Source organism: Pyrus communis, chromosome 17, assembly GCF_041283825.1.
Source record: "Pyrus communis isolate YQ-2024b chromosome 17, ASM4128382v1, whole genome shotgun sequence".
Taxonomy (NCBI): Eukaryota; Viridiplantae; Streptophyta; class Magnoliopsida; order Rosales; family Rosaceae; genus Pyrus; species Pyrus communis.
The window spans coordinates 11,904,073-11,926,848 of NC_142581.1; the positions used below are offsets into that span (position 1 = coordinate 11,904,073).

Below are 22,776 nucleotides of genomic sequence, written 5' to 3' on the forward strand. Positions count from 1 at the left end.
AAATATTACTAGACTATAATACTAAATAATAAAAAAAATTAATGAATATTATTTTGCATTAAAGTTCATAAACATAATTAATTTTTGTGACGGTAGTAAACGACCATGTGCTCCGCTCTATTCTCCATTTGAATAGTTGGATTGGACACAACAACAGAACAAAGTTACCAACAATTGCTTGTCAATTGGGCGGCGACGTTAAATGACGAAAGTGCACACAGGTGTCCGTCAAAGTCAAAACGTAACACGCACACAAAATCTATGTTGGCCGGAGAACACCTGCGAGGGTACTCTCGGTATTTGAATTCTGAATTTTGCCTCTCTGACTTTCTGGGCCTGTTGTTCGTTCGTCATAAAAGCGACGTCGTTTGCCCACTAACACAGGGAAAATTAAAAGAAAAAAAGACCAAAATTACATATATGCAACCACGTTAATAGGAGCCATCTTTGTCTCTGCCACAAGAAAGAATAAAAAGTGAAAAAATATTGAGAGAAAGGTACAGAAAATTTAACGAAATACGACGAACGAACGGGATTCAGAGAATTAATTTTCAAAGATCGACGGAGATGGTTGCTGTTGCATTGATACTCTAAAACTTTTCTGGCTCAAAAATGGCGGATTGGTCTGTTGGGTTCCAGAGTTGAAGCGCAGGGGGCATTGAATTGGGGACGAATCGGTTGCTGGGAACGAGGGGTTTCGCAGTTTTTTGTACCCCCTCTGTAATTTTTCTTGGAGCTTTCGGATCGTCAAGGATTCTTGAGGGCACGTGGCGGCAATCTACGGGTGCCACCTGTTGGCTTTTTCACTGGAGGGAAACGGTTTCTGTTTCCGTTTTACTTGAATCGCAAGGTATTTTTTTTAAAATTTTTTTATCCCAATTGTATTGAAAAAATAGAGACTCTGGTTTTGAATTTGTTGGTGTTTTTGAAATTGGTGTTGTTTTTGGAACGTTTGGGTTTGTATTTGCATGTGGGAACTTACTGGAGACAGATGGGTCTGAGTTGGTACATGCATAGAAGCTTTCTGGGTTTTCTGAATTTTCAATGGCAGTGGTTGGGAGGTGGTTGTGGGGGGTTTTTAAGATTCTGGGTTTGCTGAATCCAGTGTTCCTCTTTGTTTTCATTCGATTTCGGAGCTTGGGTTAGTTTTGTTTGGTGAATTGAGCTGTAGTTTGATATTTGTTTTTGGTGGGCAAGTAGGATCTTGGTTTACTAGTTTGAATTTAAGATTAACCCAAATTATACCTTTTGTTTTTCGATTCGTGCCAGGTTGTTGAATCGACATAGACAAAGAGGATTTACTGATGGGGGTGCCTTTAGTGTTTTGTATGGTTAGTTTTTGTTCGTATGGGGTGAATTTGGCGCGGTTGTAATCAAGAATATGCTTGAAAATAGTTTAGTGTTTCGGTTTTAGTATTCGGGTGAATTGGTGAAGGTTTCCCATCTAGAATTTGGCGTGTTAAGAGTGGTAATTGGCAAATGAGCGGGGCAGCAGAATCGTTTGTCGATGGCTGCGCCCAGCAAGATATTCTCCCATTTTATTTCCATGGTTAAATCATGGATCCCTTGGCGATCAGAGCCTGCTAATGTTTCGAGGGATTTTTGGATGCCTGATCATACCTGTAGGGTATGCTACGAGTGTGATTCACAGTTTACCGTCTTTAACCGTAAACATCATTGTCGACTTTGTGGACGAGTTTTCTGTGCTAAGTGTACAGAGAACTCAATACCTGCCCCCTCTGGTGACCCAAGGAAAGATCAGGAAGAGTGGGAGAAGATTCGTGTATGCAATTTTTGTTACAAGCAACGGGAGCAAGGCATAGTTATTCCTGATAACGGAATCTCGGTTGCCAACTTAGATCTTAGTACTTCGCCATCAGAAACCAGTTTTGCTAGCTTTAAGTCATGTGGCACTGGTAGCAGTAGTAGCTTCACTAACTCAATGCCATACTCAACTGGGCCATATCAACGATTTCAACTTGGTTCTGGCCTCAGCCCCTGTCAATCGTCTCTAATGGAAACTAACACAGAAAAGCAGAGCAAATTCAGTCAATGGAAGAACAGTGATTTTGGTGCCGATATGTCTCCAGACCAATATGAAGTTGCGACTGCCAGGTTGATATTTCTTCTTTGCCAGTTTTACATTTCTTATTATTTGTACCCTTAAGAATTTCATTCAAGTTAATTATGATTCCCATTCTCAGCATAATTTATAAGAAGATAACAATAAATTATATGTAGTTATATAATTATTTAGCAACTGCTGAACCGCTTGTTTGTTCTTTGGTATCAGGAGTGATGACGAGGATGTTGAGTATGGTGTATATCAGTCAGATTCAAAGAACTATCCTCAAGTCAGTGACTACTTTAGTCACATTGATTTCGATGAGATGAGCAATGATGATGGATCACATAAGGTGCATCTTGATGGAGAAAATATTGATGTGAAAATTTTAAGCAGCTCCTCGTTACTTCCCAGTCATGACTCGCAGGTTTTGGAGGGAATCCAAGAGCTCGAAAAAAAAGAAGATGAAAATGATACTGGGGATGAATATGAGGCATCTTCCTCTATGTATTCTGCAGGGGATGATGATACAGAACCTGTGGATTTTGAGAACAATGGACTTTTATGGCTTCCCCCTGAACCAGAAGATGAAGAAGATGAAAGGGAAACTGTTCTACTTGATGATGATGATGATGATGATGGTGACGCTACAGGAGAGTGGGGGCGTTTACGTGCATCAAGCAGTTTTGGAAGTGGGGAGTCTCGCAATAGGGATCGGTCAGGTGAGGAGCACAAGAAGGCCATGAAGAATGTTGTTGATGGACACTTTAGGGCTTTGGTAGCTCAGCTGTTGCAGGTTGAGAACCTTCCAGTTGGCCAGGAAGGAGAAACAGAAGGTTGGTTGGAGATCATTACGTTTCTATCCTGGGAGGCTGCTACACTATTAAAGCCAGATATGAGCAAAGGGGGAGGGATGGACCCAGGTGGTTATGTAAAAGTAAAATGTATAGCTTCTGGATCTCGCTGTGATAGGTAATGATGCATTTTGATTCATTGAATTTTTCATGCCTAATTAGTATGTACTTCTACTGCACAATGGTGATTTCATGGCTTGATTTCTGTGCATGAATGATTAAGAAAACATAGGTTAAACATACAGAAGACCCATATTTAGTACAAATCACTATTCATAGTTATCCACTTGCAATGGCAAAAGAAGAAATATTTGTATAATCACTAGAAAGAGAACTCGAAATCTAAAAGGTAGCACCGTAGCAGTGTTTCTTTCATACAATTGCAGGATTGATTAAACGATTTAAGCTTTTCTGTTAAGTGAATTTTGTTCTGATGAAGTATTGCAATGCATATCTGATGAGTTACTCTGCTAGTGATGTACTTCTTTATCATACCTTCCACTTCATATTTATAGACCTGTAATATTTTTGTTTATTTTTTTATTTTATTATTATTTTTTAAGCTAGTGTATCCGAGTCTTTGACCCAACTAATTACTAGCCCCCTGGCCTGACCCCACAACATTTGGGGAGGAGAAACTATAGCATTTGCCAGGTGGGTACTGTGGGAGAGTCGAACCCCAGACCACTTGGGAGAAAACCAAGGACCTGACCGCGAGACCAACAACTCTTAGGTGCAATATTTCTGTTTATAGGTTATGCCTACTCAGAATGAGTTTGACTTTCTTAATCACTTCAGAAGAAAAAGAAAAACCTGCACCGAAATCACATGTTTGTATTCATTGTAGTTGATTTGTTGAGGCTTATGGCCCCAGTGGTATGAACGTTGCCTTCCGTCTGAATAAAAAAATTAAAGTCTATTGTTGCTGTAAAAGCTTTGGTAAATATTGTTTGTTTTCTAAGGTTTTGACTGTTTTTCTTCTAGTATGGTGGTCAAAGGAGTTGTGTGTAAGAAAAATGTGGCTCATCGACGAATGACATCCAAAATAGAGAAACCTCGGTTTATGATCCTTGGTGGTGCTCTTGAGTACCAGCGTGTTTCTAACCTCTTGTCAAGTTTTGATACTCTATTGCAGCAGGTTGTGATTGCCTACTCTTCTCTTCTCTTTTTCACTTGATTGTTTCTAGAACATTGGAAACTATTTTTATTTCCTTAATTAATAATCATTATTATACACTTATATCCTATCTAGGAGATGGACCACTTAAAGATGGCAGTAGCAAAGGTCGATGCATACCACCCTGATGTCCTTCTGGTAGAGAAATCAGTTTCTCGATATGCCCAGGAATATCTTCTTGCAAAAGGCATATCACTTGTTCTGAATATCAAGAGGCCACTTTTAGAGCGTATAGCTCGCTGCACAGGTGCTCAAATAGTCCCTTCAATTGATCATCTCTCATCACAGAAGTTGGGCTACTGCGACTTATTTCATGTGGAGAGGTTCATGGAAGATCTTGGTTCTGCCAGTCAGGGTGGGAAAAAACTGGTGAAGACATTGATGTATTTTGAAGGTTGCCCAAAGCCGTTGGGTTGTACTGTAAGTCCTCTGATTATCCCTGCTACACTTGTTTATGAAGATTGCATTAATTTGACACTGTTGACAATCTTTTGAACCTTGCATAGTTCTGTACTTTGCGATTCTGAAGTGCTATGAAGTTTTCATTTAGCTATGTTGTCTATGTCATTCCAGATTCTACTTAGAGGTGCTAATGGGGACGAGTTAAAAAAATTGAAGCATGTGGTTCAGTATGGAATTTTTGCAGCATATCATTTGGCTTTGGAGACATCCTTCCTTGCCGATGAAGGAGCCACTCTGCCAGAACTCCCATTGAACACTCCAATTACCGTGGCGCTTCCAGATAAACCATCAAGCATTGAGAGGTCCATTTCCACGGTGCCTGGTTTTAGTGTTGCTGGCAATGGACAGTCTCACAAGGAACCACGAAGATCCATCAGTGTCCCAGTTTCAGATTTGGACGCAGCAATCAGAAGTATACAACCTCCTTTACTAAGTGATCGTACCTCTCTACCCGCTCCTCCCACTACAGGTTTCACCAAGTCTACATCTGTGTATCCTACTCCGTCTGGGAATGGTTCAGATACCACATCTGTGTACTCTACTCCATCTGGGAATGCTTCAGATACTTATCATAAGGGTCTTTCTCCTTATCATAAATTTGATGATAAAAACGAAATGGGTTCTGAAAAAATTTCACAGGTAGAAAATTCTGCAACCAAAATTTGCTCTGATATCATGTCTAATCATCTTGCTGGCAATAGCTTGAGGTCTTTAGAGTCTATGGGACAGGGTGGTTTCTCGATCGCCCAAAATGATGAAACTGTAAGTACTGGAAATCAACTAGGTGGTTCAGACAATTCATTTCTGCATGAAGATGGTAATACTCAAGCTGATGAACCAGGACCCATGAATGAAGAGTTTCCTCCGTCACCTTCTGACCATCAGAGCATTTTAGTTTCCTTGTCATCCCGGTGTGTGTGGAAGGGGACTGTCTGTGAGAGGTCGCATCTGTTTCGAATCAAATACTATGGCAGTTTTGATAAACCTTTAGGACGGTTTTTACAAGACCATTTATTTGATCAGGTGAGCTATTTTTGACTTTTACCTTCTCTCTTTTCATTCAACTTTGTGATACAACTTGAAACTGAAAATGCTTAATCATGTGTCAGAGTTATCAATGCAATTCTTGTGAGATGCCATCAGAAGCACATGTTCATTGTTATACTCATCGTCAGGGTACTCTAACTATATCTGTTAAGAAGCTGCCAGAAATAATCTTACCAGGTGAAAGGGAAGGAAAGATCTGGATGTGGCACAGGTGCTTGAAGTGTCCAAGGATCAATGGATTTCCCCCGCCTACTAGGAGAATAGTGATGTCTGATGCCGCATGGGGTTTATCGTTTGGAAAATTTTTGGAGCTCAGTTTTTCAAACCATGCGGCTGCAAGCAGGGTGGCAAGCTGTGGCCATTCTTTACATAGAGATTGTCTTCGTTTTTATGGGTATTTTCTGTGTCCCAGTTTTTGCATAGGTGGTAGTACAATATGATTGATATGATATTTTTTTCTTCTTGTGGGTTGGTTTAACCCAACTCTGATGGTTATGCTTAACTCTCTTAATTTCAAGTACCTGCTCACAAATAACTTCATCGTGGCCCTTCAAGTAGTCGAGCATAACTGATATGTGGGTGGAATGAATAATTGCATAAAAGTCCCCTATCTTTCTCTCTCTCAACGTGTGTATTCATGCAGATTCGGGAAGATGGTCGCTTGCTTTCGGTATGCATCAATTTATGTTCATTCTGTCTACCTTCCACCCGCCAAAGTGGATTTCAATTTTGAGAAACAGGAATGGATACAAAAAGAAACAGATGAGGTACAATGGTTCCATGTTTGGATATTTTTGGATTGCAGTGCTTTATGTCGTTGATTTGTTTATCTGGTTTTCTGGTTATAATAGGTTATTGATCGGGCAGAGCTTCTTTTTTCTGAAGTACTTAATGCTCTTCGTCAAATTGAGGAGAAAAGATCTGGTTCGGGATCACATAGTATGGGCATGGTAACACCTGAATCGAGACACCAAATTGTCGAACTGGAAGGAATGTTACAAAAGGAGAAGGTGGAATTTGAGGTGAGCCCTTCAATTATTCATGTGCCACTTTCCAGCTTTAGTTGCAAACTTGCATGTTCTAGAATCTGAACTTTACGCATGGCTGGTTGATACGTGGAGAGTTTTCTTTTTGTCACTGCACTTTCATGTGGATGGACCAGAAACAATACTTAAGTCAATCGAGTTCCTTTTTTATAACCCTTGTGATTCATCCTCAAGCTTCTTTAACGTAGCATGAGGTGGAAATATCTTTGTCACAAAATCTTCTTGTCAATTCAATAGATAATCTTGTTGGTTTAATTTCATTTACATCAATATGGCCTTGTCGGTAGAGATGATTCTAACCATCTTTGTATGTGAAGTAAATTCTCTGTTTTGATATTTGGCGTAATATGTTTTCCTCGATGCTTTATTTTCTAGGAATTGCTCCAGAAAACTTTGAACAGGGAAGCTAAAAAGGGCCAGCCTCTCATTGACATTCTGGAGATCAATCGGCTGCGAAGGCAGCTGCTTTTCCAATCTTACATGTGGGACCATCGCTTAGTTTATGCAGCCAGTTTAGAGAACAACAGATACAACGATGGTTTGAATAGCTCAATTTCAGATGAGGGGAAACCTGCGACTAGTAGTGAAAAGATTGCTGATAATGTGGCAATAAATCTAGGAAAAAGTTATAATAGTTGTGATTCCTTTCTTGTGGATGCAATGCTTAACAAAGGATTTGACCACGGGGGAGACGTTGCCAACACTGTCCATGCTGAAATGCTAAATAAAGAGAGAGACAGCGGCCGAGATTCAACATATGAAAATGAAGATCAAGGTAATCTCTCTGATGGAGTTAGTACATGTGATCAATCTGATCCTTTGAAAGCAAGGGCAGGTATTCATAGGTTCCTCTCGGATGGTCAGTTTCCTGTCAGAATGGATTTGTCAGATACCCTTGACACTGCATGGACTGGTGAAAATCAATGTGGATTTGGAACAGCGAAGGACAATACCCGCACTGCTCCTGTTCTAGGAATAGCAGATTCAAGTGCCTCTCCTGTGAAGGACGAATTAAATTTAGACCATGCAGAAGACCAGAATGGGCCCATGATTGCGCATTCTGCTTCTCCTGCATTATCTACCAAGGGGTCTGAAAATATCGAAGACTCTGTAAGCTGGTTGAAAATGCCCTTTTTAAACTTCTATCGTGGGTTCAATAAGAATTTTTTATCTGCTGCTCAGAAGCTTGATACACTAGGCGAGTATAATCCAGTATATGTTTCATCCTTTCGGGAGTTGGAACTGGAAGGTGGGGCTATGCTGCTTCTGCCGGTGGGGATAAATGATACTGTTGTCCCCGTATACGATGACGAGCCCACAAGTCTTATATCTTATGCCCTTGTGTCACCAGATTATCATTCGCAAATAAGTGATGAGGGGGAAAGAACAAGAAACAGCGGCGATGTTAGTTTGTCTGATTCTTTCACTACGCAGTCACACCATCCTGATGATGACACAACACCTGAATCTCATCGAAGCTTTGGATCTACTGAGGAGAGCCTTTTGTCCACATATGGATCTCGTGGCTCCCTGGGTTTGGATCCGCTTTCGTATACAAAGGCTTTGCATGCAAAAGTTTCTTTCGGAGATGATAGCCCACTTGGTCAGGTTAAATACTCAGTGACATGTTACCATGCAAAACGTTTTGAAGCCTTAAGAAGGATTTGCTGCCCGTCTGAGCTTGACTATGTAAGATCCCTTAGTCGTTGTAAAAAGTGGGGAGCCCAAGGTGGAAAGAGCAATGTCTTTTTTGCTAAAAGCTTGGATGACCGGTTTATCATTAAACAAGTCACCAAGACAGAGTTGGAATCTTTCATAAAATTCGCTCCTGGCTATTTCAAATATCTATCTGAATCAATTGGCACAAAAAGTCCGACGTGCCTGGCAAAGATTTTGGGGATCTATCAGGTACTTGCTTTTAGATTGACCTCAAAAGCTGTCAACTATTTTAATCAGATTAACCTGACAACATGCTGTAACAACTTATTTTTTTAGTACCGCTGATACCTACTCTTTCTGTGGCTGTATTTGTATTGAAGGTTAAATCAAAGCATCTTAAAGGAGGGAAAGAGTCGAAGATAGATGTCTTAGTTATGGAGAATCTTATGTTTGGAAGAAATATTACGCGGCTCTATGATCTCAAAGGATCTTCACGGTCTCGTTATAATCCTGATTCTAGTGGGAGTGACAAAGTACTACTAGATCAGAACTTGATTGAAGCAATGCCCACATCTCCTATCTTTGTGGGAAACAAGGCAAAGCGGTTGTTGGAGAGAGCTGTCTGGAATGATACTGCTTTTCTTGCTGTAAGTTTCTTAACTCTCTTCTTTGTGTGTATGCTCGCGTGCCATATTCTGATCGGCTAAACTTGTATTTCCATGTATACTAAAATTAGATGATCCCTTATCCAATCTAACATGTTATCTAATCTGATGCAGTCAATTGACGTAATGGATTATTCACTACTGGTTGGGGTGGACGAAGAGAAGCATGAATTAGTACTTGGAATTATTGATTTCATGAGGCAGTATACATGGGATAAGCACCTTGAAACTTGGGTTAAAGCTTCGGGCATCCTCGGTGGGCCAAAGAATGCTTCTCCTACTGTAATTTCCCCAAAGCAGTACAAGAAAAGGTTCCGGAAAGCAATGACGACCTATTTTCTGATGGTTCCAGATCAGTGGTCTCCTCCGTCAATTGTTACAAGCACCTCTCAGTCTGATTTGGGCGAAGAGACAGGTGGTAATTCGGTTGAATGATGCTGGGAGTCAATCCACATGTGCATGTAAGCATGCCATTCAGGAACTGACCCTGCCACATGAACTTTGTTACCTTATTCATTTACTTTCGTGTTTTTATATCGATATCCCAATTCTTTTGTATAGAAGTATATCATTTGCATTTTCTCATTTTACGTAAGAAATTCATGATTATTTTGTTAGAAGATGCAGAAGAAGGCTGTTGATGAAGCCATGGAAATTTTGGTCAGGGGTATAGTATTGGATGACCTCTCCATTAAATCCTTGAGTAGGAAGGAATATAATTCTTGAAGTATTTAGCATTACAGCATCTATATTCAGTGAAATGAAAGTCCTTAGTCTTGTGCACATTAGATTGATGTTCATTTGCAATGCCATCTCTCTCTCTCTCTCTCTCTCTCTCTCTCTCTCTCTCTCTCTCTCTCTCTCTCTCTCTCTCTCTCTAGATTTATGACCCTTTTGATTTTAAGTTGATCAAAATTTTGATGGAAGAAAATTGGTAAAGTGGAAATATATTGAGGGAGCTGTCTTATTAATACTCAGGGAGTGATGGAAGAAAAGAAAGAGTAGGGTGAAGGGGCATATGATATTTGTCCTCATCCTCTAATGTTTAAATTTTGTCGACCCACAATTGTCGTTCATGATGCTTGAATTGAGACTCCTCAAACAGTGTGTAATGTTTAAGTTTGATTTTTGTTTGCCAAATGTTAGTGAAATGCTTTTCATAAAGACCTTTTAGTTTTCGATTTTGATCAACATTTAGAGTATGTTTACTTAAATGAAACATCGGTTCTACATTAACCAGGAATTAGATTAACTAGGGTAGTTGATCTCATTCCCATTCATTATTTTCCTTGTTCGAATCATTGACTTATTTCATTTCAATTAAGTAAACATAACATTAAAATACGAGAAAACGGAGTGCCAAAAAAATATTTGAAATTGGACCTTGTGTACATGCTGGGAAAAAAAAAGGATGTGCTTCAAAGGCACTGCATTTATATGTTACACATTATAAATGGGGCATATATAGTTTTGGTGAAATTGTTTATATGGTTGACAAGAGAGTTGTTGGGGACACTTGGCCTGATCTGATTAGCGGAAAGTGTTGGAGCCATTGCAGTTCTTTATGTCCTCTTGCAGAAATACACTGCCTTCATCGCCACGGCACAATTCTGTGTCTGTTATAAAATTAATCCACCTTTGTTGAAGAAGATCAAAGATCTCTGCGTCTCTGCTGAAATTTTTTCCAAGAAAAACAACAAAGAGATAAGAATCAGATGAGTCCAAACTAGCCGGCTAGCGATTTTGACACTCCTGTTTTCTCCGTCTGCGCTCTAAACTGAATATTTTGCAAACGCTTCTTTGCACTCGCAAGGGAAGTTTGAGTGAAGGAAGCTAACCGAGGAGTGTTAAAATCGCTTGCCCATCAATTTCAATTTCATATGGCATGATCAAACTTTACTTGTGTTAGGATGGTGATTGGTGATTAAGATTGCGATTAAGAATGTATTAAGATTGATATTTGTTTACCTGGGTTGCCAAGGTGTTCTTGGATTATGTTGGTGATACCTAGGACCCTCATCAAACCCTTCACAAATAATCTCTCCTCTGTCATCCTTGTAGCATATGATTCCATTGGCCCGATCCTCAAAAACCTGCAACAACCCCAAAAAACAAGAAAGGACAAATGACCTAAAAACAATCAGATATAAACAAGAAATCTTTGCTGACACTAAAAAACAAAAAAAACAAAAAAAAAGAAAGAGATCAGGTCGTTTTACTGAAGAGCTGATATTGCCTAATCCTTTATTAAAAGGATATAACAAAATCCCATCCCCAGTTTTTTTATTTTTGTTTTGTTTTGTTTTTTTTTTTTTTTGAATTAGAAAAAGAAGAAAATAATACTGACCTCTTCTCTCAAGGAGGATCTGATCTGGAGGGTACAGCTTTTGATCTTGACTGTTAGTTGACTGTTTTTAAACCTCAAAACTCTGCTGAAAGGCTTTAAAACTGGCCCAGATTTTTGGATGGAGATGGAAGCAGGAGAAAAGCAACATGTTGCAGGCATTGATGTGAAGTATAATTATTATATTTTGCAGAAACAAGAAGAAGAAGAAGATGGAGAGGAAGAAGCAGAAGAAGAGGAAGAAGAGGTTACTAGAAATGGAATGATGCTTTCTCTAAGTCATAGGCCTATAAGCTTTTTTCTTCCCTCTTTTTATTTTATGCTTAGTGTTGCAGGACGATTAAGTAGAGATATGAAATAAATAATTCAAATAATTCAATTATTTATTTTGCAACTTTGCATTATATTTGTGAATAAATACAGGGGTGGTGTGGGGCCCGCCTTGCTTATCTTCTTCCTGTTGCTGCCGGTGAAACCCCTCATATTGTTGGTTTGCTTTGGGTGGCTGGGTCTTTTCATCATAAGCCATTTACGGAATTTAGGGAGAATCACTGTCTTTTTTCTTTTCTGAGTAATTTATAGAAATTGCTCGTTTAATACACCGGTCCATTAGATGCATAAATATATTATAAAATTTTGGCGTTTTGTATAACGACAAAAAGAACAAAACAAAATTTATGCACGCATTGCAAGTTTAATTTGTCTCCAACAAGAAAAACCGTCGTGATATTTTCTTTTAAAATCCATATGAAGTGACTAAAAACACAATTAAAAAAAAAAGGTTTTTATACATGTATATTATGTGATTTATAAGTAAGAAGAAAAATAAAGTATAAAAATAAGGGATAATTTGATATAGATCCAATTTTGTGAGCCATTACTATAATTAGTCCACTGCATTGAAATAGATCCAATAATTGATATTCCACGTAAGCTTATTTATAATTTGTATCATATTTATCCCTTAGACTTATAAATTGTAGTAAATATTCAAAATTTCTTAATTATATGATTATTTGTGGTTTAACTAATCCTTTAATTGTAGGATTATTTATAGCAATAAAATCTCAACCCCCAGTCCATTTCATCCCTCCTTTGTTTTCCTTCTTCTAAACAATTCCCTTTGTTAGATCATGGAATCAATCATCATCTTTCTTCTCTCATCTTTCATGGGTGATATTTTGTGTTCCTCCCTCCAAATTCCTTCATGACAATTTCAGTTTTTACATAGCTTTCACAGTTTTTTTACATATTCGTTCGGCAATACAGTATCAATTGCAAGCAATAATACAGTATCATGCATTTATATTTGCTCTATTATATTTTTGTGTGTATCATAAAGGTAACCTGAAACTTGGTATTTGTTCCTTTTTTTTGTTTAGTATTTGTTCCTTTAATGGAGGTATGTTATATCATATTTCTGTTCTAATGTTCTGCCATGGAGGTTCAACATTTTTCTTCCTATACAATAGGTAGTTTATTTTTATTTTGTTGGTAGATTATATCTATTTTGTAGGTATAAAGCATTTTTCTTCCTATACAATAGGTAGTTACTAAATTATATCGGTTTTGTAGGTAAACATCATTAGGTGGTTACTAGATAATATTTTAGTCAGTATTTAAATATTCAAAATTAAAAACTGAATAAATGATACAAACATTAAAGAATTTAAATATTTTTATCTAAAAGGGCAAAATTGGTATAAAAATATATATTATGTTTTTTTTCTACCTTTTAGTTAGGTTTCATATCTTACTTATAGGTATGATATATATTCATATTTTTGTTACTTGAGTTAGGGTAAAATGATTTGTAGATAGATTTATGACAATATATTATTTTTTTTGTTATATGATATTAATTATATTTTTTGGGGTTGAAAATGCATAATATTAGAAGATTTTAATTGATTTTTAATATTTCTAGAAAATATAAAATGAGCATTAAAATATATATATATATATATATATATATATATAATTAGGTAATTGGACTCATTCCTAAAAATCATCTATGTTTTTGGACCTGGATCTAAAAGCCCCTAAAAATAAAGGGTGAATTACACAAAAACTACTTCAACTATTGGTCAAATCATAATTTCATACCTAATGTTTTAAACATTGTAGTATCATACATCAACTCATGAATTCGTTGCAATATCAAACATCCTTTAAAAAAAATCATTAATTATTATGTTAACTGATGACTGGACAAACAGGAGACCCACTTCTTTGCCTAAAAAATTCAAAAATTTATTAAAATTTAATAAATTAAAGATTTTTTCTAATCTGAACAAAATTTTAATAAAAAAAAATCTCTCTTTCTCCCACCAGACAACTTTCTTTGAATTCCTCCGATCCCCGCAACCACAACACCAACCGGCAAAGCTTCCATGGACATCGAGACCTTCTACGACAACATCCTTGCCGCCATCGTCGTTTACGAAGGCGAGACCATAATGGGCGGTTCTGGGCGATCGAGTTGCTTCGCCGTTAGGTAAACGATTCCGATCGGTTCCAGGATTTCGGTTGGACTCGATCTGGAAAATAGACCTTGGCAAGGCTCACAACAGATCTGAGGTAAGGGATTGGAGGCGAAAATGAGGCGGTTGGGTAAACGGGTCATAGGAGATGATTGAGGAGGAGAAAGGACGGAGCCGATGCAGCTGTAGCTGAGGCAGTTGTTGGTGAGGGAAATGACTCGAGGCTAGGGAGTCAGCCGAGCCGGGTCGATTTCGTCCTTGAGCTTCTGTTGGGATCGTGCCGTTGTGGAATTGTGGTCGAACATGTCCCACTTAGACCATCTCCAATGGTAATCTAAAACCTAAAAATATTTAGTCCAAAAAATTTAGGTTTTAGCCAGAAACAGCTTTTCTACTCCAACCATTCTGACTAAAAATTTTAGCCCTAGATTATCAAAGAATGAATTAAGGCTATTTTTTTAAAAATTAACTTTAAAAAAAAAATTATGTAGACTATCCTAAATTAATTTTATGAACATTTTAACCTAAAAATATTTAAATTCCGATAAATTTTGAAAAATCACTAAATTAATACATGAAAATCAAGATAAACCACATAAACTTAATACCAACGACATTTAATAAACCACATAAACTTAAAAAATAAAAAAGACAATTAATAAACCACATAAACTTAAAAAATAAAAAAAACAATTAATAAACTACATAAACTTAATACAATCGAAAACTCATAGACTACATAAACTTAATAATGATATTCACCATCTTGACTTGGTGATGGACTTGGGTGATAGTCTTAAGATGAATCATCATCTTGAAATATACTCCTTGTGGCATTCCTTCGTAAAATTTCCTTTTGCTTACCACGTAAGTATCTCTTCCTCTCCGGAGTGTATTTGTCGAGGTCCTCCATTATCAAATTTGTTCCGTACCTTTCTTGCTCCCTATCCCCTTGTTCCTTCATGGCCAAAAGCATTTGGGCCGATTCTTCTTGCCGACGGCATTGGATTTCGTTCATTATTGCCATTTCGCTAGCAAATTGTGCACGTGTCGGATCTTGGGACTTCCCTTTTCTCTTTGCTTCCTTTTGCTTATCGCTACCCGGGGGCCTTGCAAAAGAAGAAGTTGGGGTCATTTGTTCGACACCTTCATTGTCGGCAAAATTCACACCTTCATTGACATCATTTGGGGGTGGGGCTTCATTATGAAATAATCTTCCACATTGTTGGTTCGCATCGGTTCCCCACCTCGGACAATCCTTGAGGATGTTCCAAGCATGATGCAACTTAAAAGCTTGATTTTTTGGTGTAGTTCTTGTCTTGTAAATTGCCATTGCTTTGTCACTCTATGCAACAAATACATAAAAACAATTAGTTGCAAAATACTATTATGTACATGACAACTAAAATATCAACAAATAAACTCACAATTTCTGAGGCGCCCCTTCCACTAGGCATGTCAACCATGGCTCTCTCCAAGCTTCCTTTCCATAAAGTGCACGCTTTGTTGATAATCTTCCACCGATCATAAACACCACCAGCTTCCCTTCGACCGGCGTTGGAGTTTTCATGGAACTTATCAAGGATTTTACCCCATAAAACCTTTCTATTTTGATTGGTGCCGACGGCACCATCTTCGCTAATCGAAATCCATGCCAAACATAAAGCAATATCTTCGTCAAAGGTCCAATTACGACCTCTAACATGCTCTTTTGCCATCTTGAAAATTCTAGAAATGAGAATAAATGGTATAAAGAAAAATTGGAAGAATTGTAGGAGAAAAGTGAGTTTTGTGTGGATGTTTGAACAAATACATAGGTATTTATAGAGTTTTTGGTTGAATTTTAAGTTAAATAATTTTTATAAATTATTCTAGCCGTTGGATTTAAATTTGGACCGTTAGATCTTTTTTTTACCGTTATATTTAATTATATTTGATCTAAGCCGTTGGATTCAATAAATACATAAATATAAAACTAAAAAAAAAAAATTTGAACCTGGACCGTTGGATTAACCAACGGCCCAGTAATCATGTCACTGTTAGATCTATAAAGCAGCCCAACAGCTACTTATTGGAATTATTGCTCAGGGAACAGCCCACGTGGGGCTGTCGGGTGGGGAACAAATTTGGCGCGTGCGGCGCGTGGGAGAGTGGCTGAAAGGAAAGTGGGCTTCACAGCCCGTGTTTCACTCACAACAGGTAGGGCCCATAATGACTTTTGGCCTAAAAACGGGCTGGTATTTGGCCTTCTTTTAAGTTTTGGGTTTTAGGTTTTATTTAGCACATGGGTTGGAGTGGGTTTTGGGGGGGACAAAAAAGGGAATTTTAGGTTATAAGCCATTGTTGGAGATGGTCTTAAGGAGGGGTGTTGAGCCCAACCTTGGACGTGAGGAATAGGTAGATTTGAGGTGATTGGCAGGTGGGGGTGGCGGGAAGTGTGGTTGGGTTGTGGCTTTGGTGGTGAAGGAAGGAAGGGGGAGACGATGGAGCGAGGATGTGGTTACCGCTGCTAGTGGAATCGAGGACAGTAGAGATTTTGGAGTAGTGGAAGGCGTCGTTCTGGGAGGGAGGAAGAACTCAATGGAGTTTGGGGAGGAGATGTTGTTGGCTGACGGTGGGGCTGCGGCTAAGGGGTGAATGAATGGGATAACAAAGGATTGGGAATGAGGGGCCCCACCAAATTCTTTGTTTTTATTTGACTTTAATTGTTAAATAAAAAATAAAAATTTATTATCGATTAATTAATTGTTTATTCCAGTTGGCAAAGGAGTGGGCCAAACTCTTGCCACGTCATCATTTAACAACCAAATTAACAGAAAATTTAACGGATGTGTGATATTACAACGAATTCATAAGTTGAGGTATGACATTGCAATTTTAAAATATAAGGTATGAGATTGTGGTTTGACTATTAATTGAGGTAGTTTTGTGTAATTTACCTAAAAATAAATTATTTTCATTTTTTGTGTTCGTAAAAGTAAAAGAAGAAACTAGCAGGAAGAGATGGGTAATAATAATATTGATGAAAAATATTACTACGTGATTGGGAAAGTTGTGTAAAATAATGGGAGTGATGCCGCAATATTATTCAATTGTTATATGTATAATTTAAAAGGTGAACGCTGAGCAAGGGATTAGTGCATAAGCGCCTAGGTGAGAGTTTATAAAGTGTTTAACCATATTAAAAACATGGCGTATATACGTATAATGAATGTTCATTGAAGTATTAAATAAGTTTATTATAATTTATTAAAAAAATAAAATACAAAATAAAGTTATTTGTTTTCTCTTAAAGTGAGGGTCACAGCCTAAATAGATCTAAATGGGCTAGACAAGTCTAGACGTCTTTCCATTTTATTTTTTTTTTCAAATTTTCTAACATTTAAAAATTAATTAGAACGGTAACCAGCTGTCTAGCATTTAAGTGAGATTTTTCAAACAAAAAGTAACTGTAATAAACCATCCAAAATTTTCAACTTTTAATCGGGGCCGTTGCTTCTAAATGTCACTTTGCTAGAGGATTGGCTGTGCATCAGCAAGATTTACTTTTTAAGCAAAAAATTGTCCATCAATCAAAATCAAGGGTTGATAGAATATATAATCTCTTCTTATCTCTTCTTTTATTATTGCTGTTTATGCTTTTTTTTTTGGGCAATGATTTTCAACTAGACTTAGCACCATCCTCATTTACATTTATTTTTTAATATTAAACACAAATAATATCTAAAGAAAGCTTGTCGCACAGTATATAATAAACGAATAGGATATCATGATTCATAAGATTTTCACAAAGAGGATCTAGATGGGATCCAAATCGAAAGTTTGAAATTTCTATAACAATTTAAAGGATAAAAGAGTTTCATACAAGAGATGCATGGGTAAAAACCCCAAAACATTTGCATTACTGTACATGGTAATAAGAGTGGCTTAAAAGTGTTGCATAATACAGACTTCGAATGTATCCTTATTTGACAGAATTAGAATATGTGACTTTCTAGTTAAGCCTTCAATCAGCTGGAATATGACTACATTTACCATTATAAAGGGCATTTTTGTTTTGTACAATTTCGCCCTTATTTTTCACTGGCATTGTTCCTATCCTCCATTCCATTTAGGGGACTCTAAAGTGGTTTATGTTGTTGCGTGTAATTTCCTCTAATCTTGAAGTCAATTAGCATTAGTCCAGTAATATTATTTTTCATTTGAAAATAAGAGCTTGAGCTTGTATGTTTGACTCCTGTAAATGGCGAGTTTGTACCAAAATTATTATGACTATTTCATTATTCTTGACTCAAGTTCTCCGCCTAATCTCCTTAGTATAATGATACTGTTGTATTCCAAAAAAATATCATCATTTGATCTTTTCGCCTTCGGGTTTCCTACATAAAATTATGAATTGCATCAAATGTCATCACGGCCCTAGTATTCGTTACTAAATTTATAATTTTAAAGGGCTGTTTTATTAGCACTACATACATTGTTGTATACACCATAAATATCTAATTAACCCCATATCTATTTTTTAAATTAAAATTTATTTTGATGAACCATACATATTTCTAATATTAAGCTCACATGACACATCCCGACCAAAATTAAGGCATGCTGGCTGTCACCTTCACGTGACGGCCATCACGCCTTGATTTCGGTTGGGGTGTGCGGAAGCAATATTAATATAAGAAATGGGAATAAATAAAAACCCAACTAACTAGAGCACATGGTTACGTCACTCTCACGTGACGCCCAGCACACTCTGATTTAGGTCGGGGTGTGTCATCACACCCCGCACTGTCCTTCATCATATTTGACTATGGCTACTGGTGGCACAATGGTGCCTAATGAGAAGTCCAAATCTTCTGCACTCTTTGCGTATGGTTTCTCTATGAGCTAAACCATTAATTAACACATGCCAATAATTTAACTCATCTTAACTCACTCTGTTGTCGTAAACTTAATACATATCAATTAAAAATTTAAATCACAAAAAAAAAAAAAAAAAACCAAAACAAAACAAAACAAACAAACACAAATTAGACACAGAAGATTTGAAGTCTCCAATGTGCAGGCTTATTACTCATTTCATTAATGAAAATTTCAGAGCATCTCTAAAGAAGATGCTAAAATTGTCACGTAAACATATAACAGTAAAAAATGGCAGCAAACTCTCTCCAACCGAGCCTTTAATTTCTTATGTGACGCTGAGCCATTTGAAGGCAAAGCATTTTGCAATCAAATTTGACAGCATATGTCAAATTTATTAAATGATTTTTCAGAAGTTATGATAATTTTTTACCGTTGAATGAAATTTGGAAGGACCGGATCTCTTCGCAAATGGAACCCACTTTCATGCCACATAAGCGCCTTGTGTCCATATTTTTTTTTACAAAACAAATAACTTAAATATTAAAGAATGAATTTTATATTATAAATATGTACATTTAAAATAGAAAATAAAAATGGCTCGATATCGCCCGTGTCTCTCTGAGTACGGCGACCTTCCACAAAAGGTCATCATTATTTTGAAGCACAACTGAGAATTTTACTGAGAAAATGCCCACAACTTGTATTATTGCTTTGTTACTTGAACTAGTGAAACTTTGGGCGAGAGAGTGGGGGTTGATGGATGCGAGAAATTTTTAGTACTTTTAAAAGTAAGGATGAAAATATTTAAAAATACTTGTAAAAGTATAAAATTATCGTAGTATAACAGCTCAGTAAGTGATTGAATGAATAATTTGTATTTAAAGCAAATCTTAATTATTATTTTTTTCATAGAACCAATTCTTAATTAATTATTTGAAACAAAGTAGGAAATGTTGATTTGGAAATTTAAAAAATAAAAACGAATTTTAAATAAAAATAATTAAATAATTGGCAAAGTAAAATTTACTAAAAGAAAATGGTTTTGAAAATCAATTTAAGCACTAGGGCCCTGCCGTCACCATTAAAAATCATATGCAATTTTACCAATTACTTATGAATTTTCACATACATGAGTTGAAGGTTAAGTTTGCATATTTTCCTTGTGATGTTCAAGACATCAAGTGACACATATATCTAGCATGCAACCCGTTTGTGATGTTCAGATCAAATATAAACATGCAAGACCCATTAAGCTTCGTGAAAATTCTTTGAAAAACCTTAAGAGTGTGATGTTCGTCTTAAGTGAACTGACAATTACTAATCACAAGAAGCCTTACTCAATTTCAAAGTGACGTTCCAACATAAATTGCATCAAATTACTTGTCTAATTACTTAATGGTTGCGAATCATTAAGACAATTTGATAGTTTAAACACCCTGATCAATAATTCAAAACAAGCATGCATCCATTCATAAACAAATTAATAAAATCACATATTCATGCTAAGGCTCATGACCTCATCCTAGCAAAAGGAGTTACACATACTCATAAAGAAAAACATTATTAAGAACATGGATAGAAATACCTTGTAAATAAACTTGAAACTTCAAAAGCTCTCTAAGCCGAATTCTCCAAATTAGTGCACACCGAACCCTAATGGCCAAATAGTCTTATTATACTATTACAAAATAAAATCCTTCCTATAAAAGGCCTTCCTAAAATCTAGGACAAATAATAAGTTAAGTGAAACTAGGAAACATAATCTAAACAAACATGAAAATCCGCCTAGCAGAGAATTAGCCATGTTTCTGGACGTTCAGGACTTCAAATCAGGACCAAGATGACTTATTTTAAAGCTTATGATGTCTTGAACATATTTCTAGAATGGCCCATCGCGAAAAGACACAATTTTGGACACTAAATAGTCCAAATAAGCCCAAAATGTCACTTTGATAACATTGCGCGCTGTTCTTTTATTTCACTGCCTTAAATTATCCGCTTGGGAGAAAATCTGAAACTTTGGCACGAACAAGTTGGGAGACTCACGAACATCCTCCAATTGAAATCACTCCAACATTCATCCATTTGGTCACTTTTTGCTCAAGAGGAAATCGCATGTCCTACATTAGAAATATAAATCAAAGTATCAAAACCGCACCAAAATAACTAGTACATTAATACCACGAATAGGGTAACACATGTAGTATAATATCGACTCATTAATGGGATTGTCTAGGAAATTAAAGAAGAGAATAGAGAAAGGAAAAGAAAAGGAGCAAGGAGGGGAGAGGGATGAGGGAAAAATGGGTAATAAGGGTTCTGACAAGAAGGATAAGGGGACTTGTTCTTATTTTAAATGCATTAATCTAAACTTGTGTTTTGAATTTATATAGTCTGATGATATTTCTCTTCACTTGCAAGTGAGATGTCTTAGGTTTGATTTTTGTCAAAAGCAAAATTGAACCACATTATTGCTAGCCCATTGTGAGGCTTAGCCTACCTGCCCTTATTATAGATAATATCGTTAGTTCAAAAAAAAAAAATTGTTCTTTTTTTCAAATGGCATCCACATAGCATATATTTTTGTAAAAAGAGGGACCCATTTGTGCCATGTCACCAACTTTAACAGAATTTCAAACAGACTACATGGGGCAAAGTGAAAAATAAGTTGAGTTTTAGAGGGTTAAGACAAAATTTGAGTTACATGGAATAAAGTGAGACTCATTGAGTTTTAGAGGACGTAGGCATAAATAAGCCTAAAGGCCGAATAATTACATAGCTTTTGTCTTGTGTTTTGGACTTTTCTTTTGGGTAATGCTATCCACACACCATATTTTACTTCTTCCTCTCACTTTTAGGTCGTCGAATCGAATGAAATGAAGAAGATATATAACAAAAAGTTAACAAGGATGTGGGAGGTAAAATGAGTGTGTGAAGAGAACTATCCTTTCTTTTTAGTGTCTTTATTGAGAAAAAACTTTGGTGGGTACTCAATTTTGCACGTGTGATACATAAATGACACATCTCTCTGGATGCAAATTTCTTCCTCCTTGATCTTGGACAAATTGCACCTAAAAAATAAATAAAACCTTTGGTCATGGCCAAGAGCCTCACGCCCCACGATGAATTTGGAGGGGGGGCTTTGGCCGAAGAACCTCCGATGCCAAAGTTAGAATTTTGAGAGAAAAGTGTTTGGAGAATTTTTGAGTGTTTAGCAAGAGTCAAGACCTAGGTTTTTAGAGGAAATGAGGTTGAATATATAGTGCATGGCCGGACCCTTTGGGAGAGAAGGTGATTGGCCTTTTGTGTATATTTTTGGGTGTAATTGGTGGTTTAATTGGCCATTAATAGATTAATTAGGTAATAAATCCATTAATTAGCCAATTAACATAATTTAAAAGAAATGTTTTGGGGGTTACCTTGTGGAGAGGATTTGATGAGGATGGATGGAATAGGTTTAAAAGTAAATACCTATTTGGGCACTTTCGACTTGATTGTGGATGTTTGTTCATTGCTCGCTCGTAGGAATTCTGGTGCTCCTCAAGGGTAATTTTGTCATTTTACCCAAAACTCCACGTGTCGCCTCTTGATTATTTTTGGCTCCACAAATGCCCCCACACCTGTTGGGCTATTCGCAGGAAAGGGCAGCAGGTGTAGAGATCTTCTTGCTTTAGGAAACGTAGGATTGCTTCTTATTTTGATGTAGATTCCCTCTTTAATTGGAAATTAGATCCTTCTAGGAAAGGGAAATAAATTTCTCTCAAAGCCTATTTAAGTCCACCTTAAGTGGATTATTAAATCAACTTTGGAGAGCAATTTATTCTACCCTACAAGAGAGAGAAAACTAGAGGATATTTGTTCTCCTCCCCTAGCAATCTTCTACACTTGCCCGTGCAAATGACCATCTTTAGTTGCTTTCTTTGTCTTATCCGCACTGCACCGAGGTAAGAAAAAAATTAATTTTCCTTATCTTTTTCTCGGATAGTGCTACCGCGAGGCAGCCTTTGGGGTAGTACGGCATGTCAGCTGGCAGGGGCCAAGAGTAGGCTCGGCATGGGCTGAGGAAGTATTGTGGCAGAGACCACTACTTGAGTTGCTTGGTTTGGCCTAA

At 36.9% G+C, this 22,776-nt stretch overlaps 2 protein-coding genes across 3 annotated transcripts; one reads left to right on the forward strand and one right to left on the reverse strand.

The window, feature by feature from the left end:
• The first annotated feature begins 383 nt into the window (after window positions 1–383).
• Window positions 384–9,763, forward strand: LOC137709526 (1-phosphatidylinositol-3-phosphate 5-kinase FAB1B-like). Its single transcript, XM_088689501.1, has 12 exons — window positions 384–850; window positions 1,270–2,115; window positions 2,294–3,037; window positions 3,904–4,057; window positions 4,172–4,516; window positions 4,670–5,581; window positions 5,668–5,999; window positions 6,249–6,372; window positions 6,457–6,627; window positions 7,027–8,559; window positions 8,691–8,957; window positions 9,090–9,763. Exons 2-12 carry the CDS (start codon window positions 1,508–1,510, stop codon window positions 9,408–9,410), a joined length of 5,511 nt encoding a protein of 1,836 aa, XP_088545627.1. The 5' UTR covers window positions 384–850; window positions 1,270–1,507; the 3' UTR covers window positions 9,411–9,763.
• A 569-nt stretch (window positions 9,764–10,332) lies between these two features.
• LOC137749269 (uncharacterized) lies at window positions 10,333–11,708 on the reverse strand. 2 transcript variants are annotated; one of them, XM_068489371.2, is made up of 3 exons: window positions 11,323–11,708; window positions 10,944–11,068; window positions 10,333–10,647 (listed from the first exon to the last, which is right to left on the reverse strand). In XM_068489371.2, exons 1-3 carry the CDS (start codon window positions 11,479–11,481, stop codon window positions 10,506–10,508), a joined length of 426 nt encoding a protein of 141 aa, XP_068345472.2. In that variant the 5' UTR covers window positions 11,482–11,708; the 3' UTR covers window positions 10,333–10,505. The 2 variants fall into 2 exon arrangements, with proteins under 2 accessions (XP_068345472.2, XP_068345473.2); XM_068489372.2 differs by having other exon boundaries at window positions 10,333–10,644; window positions 11,323–11,667.
• Between the last annotated feature and the right edge of the window lie 11,068 nt (window positions 11,709–22,776).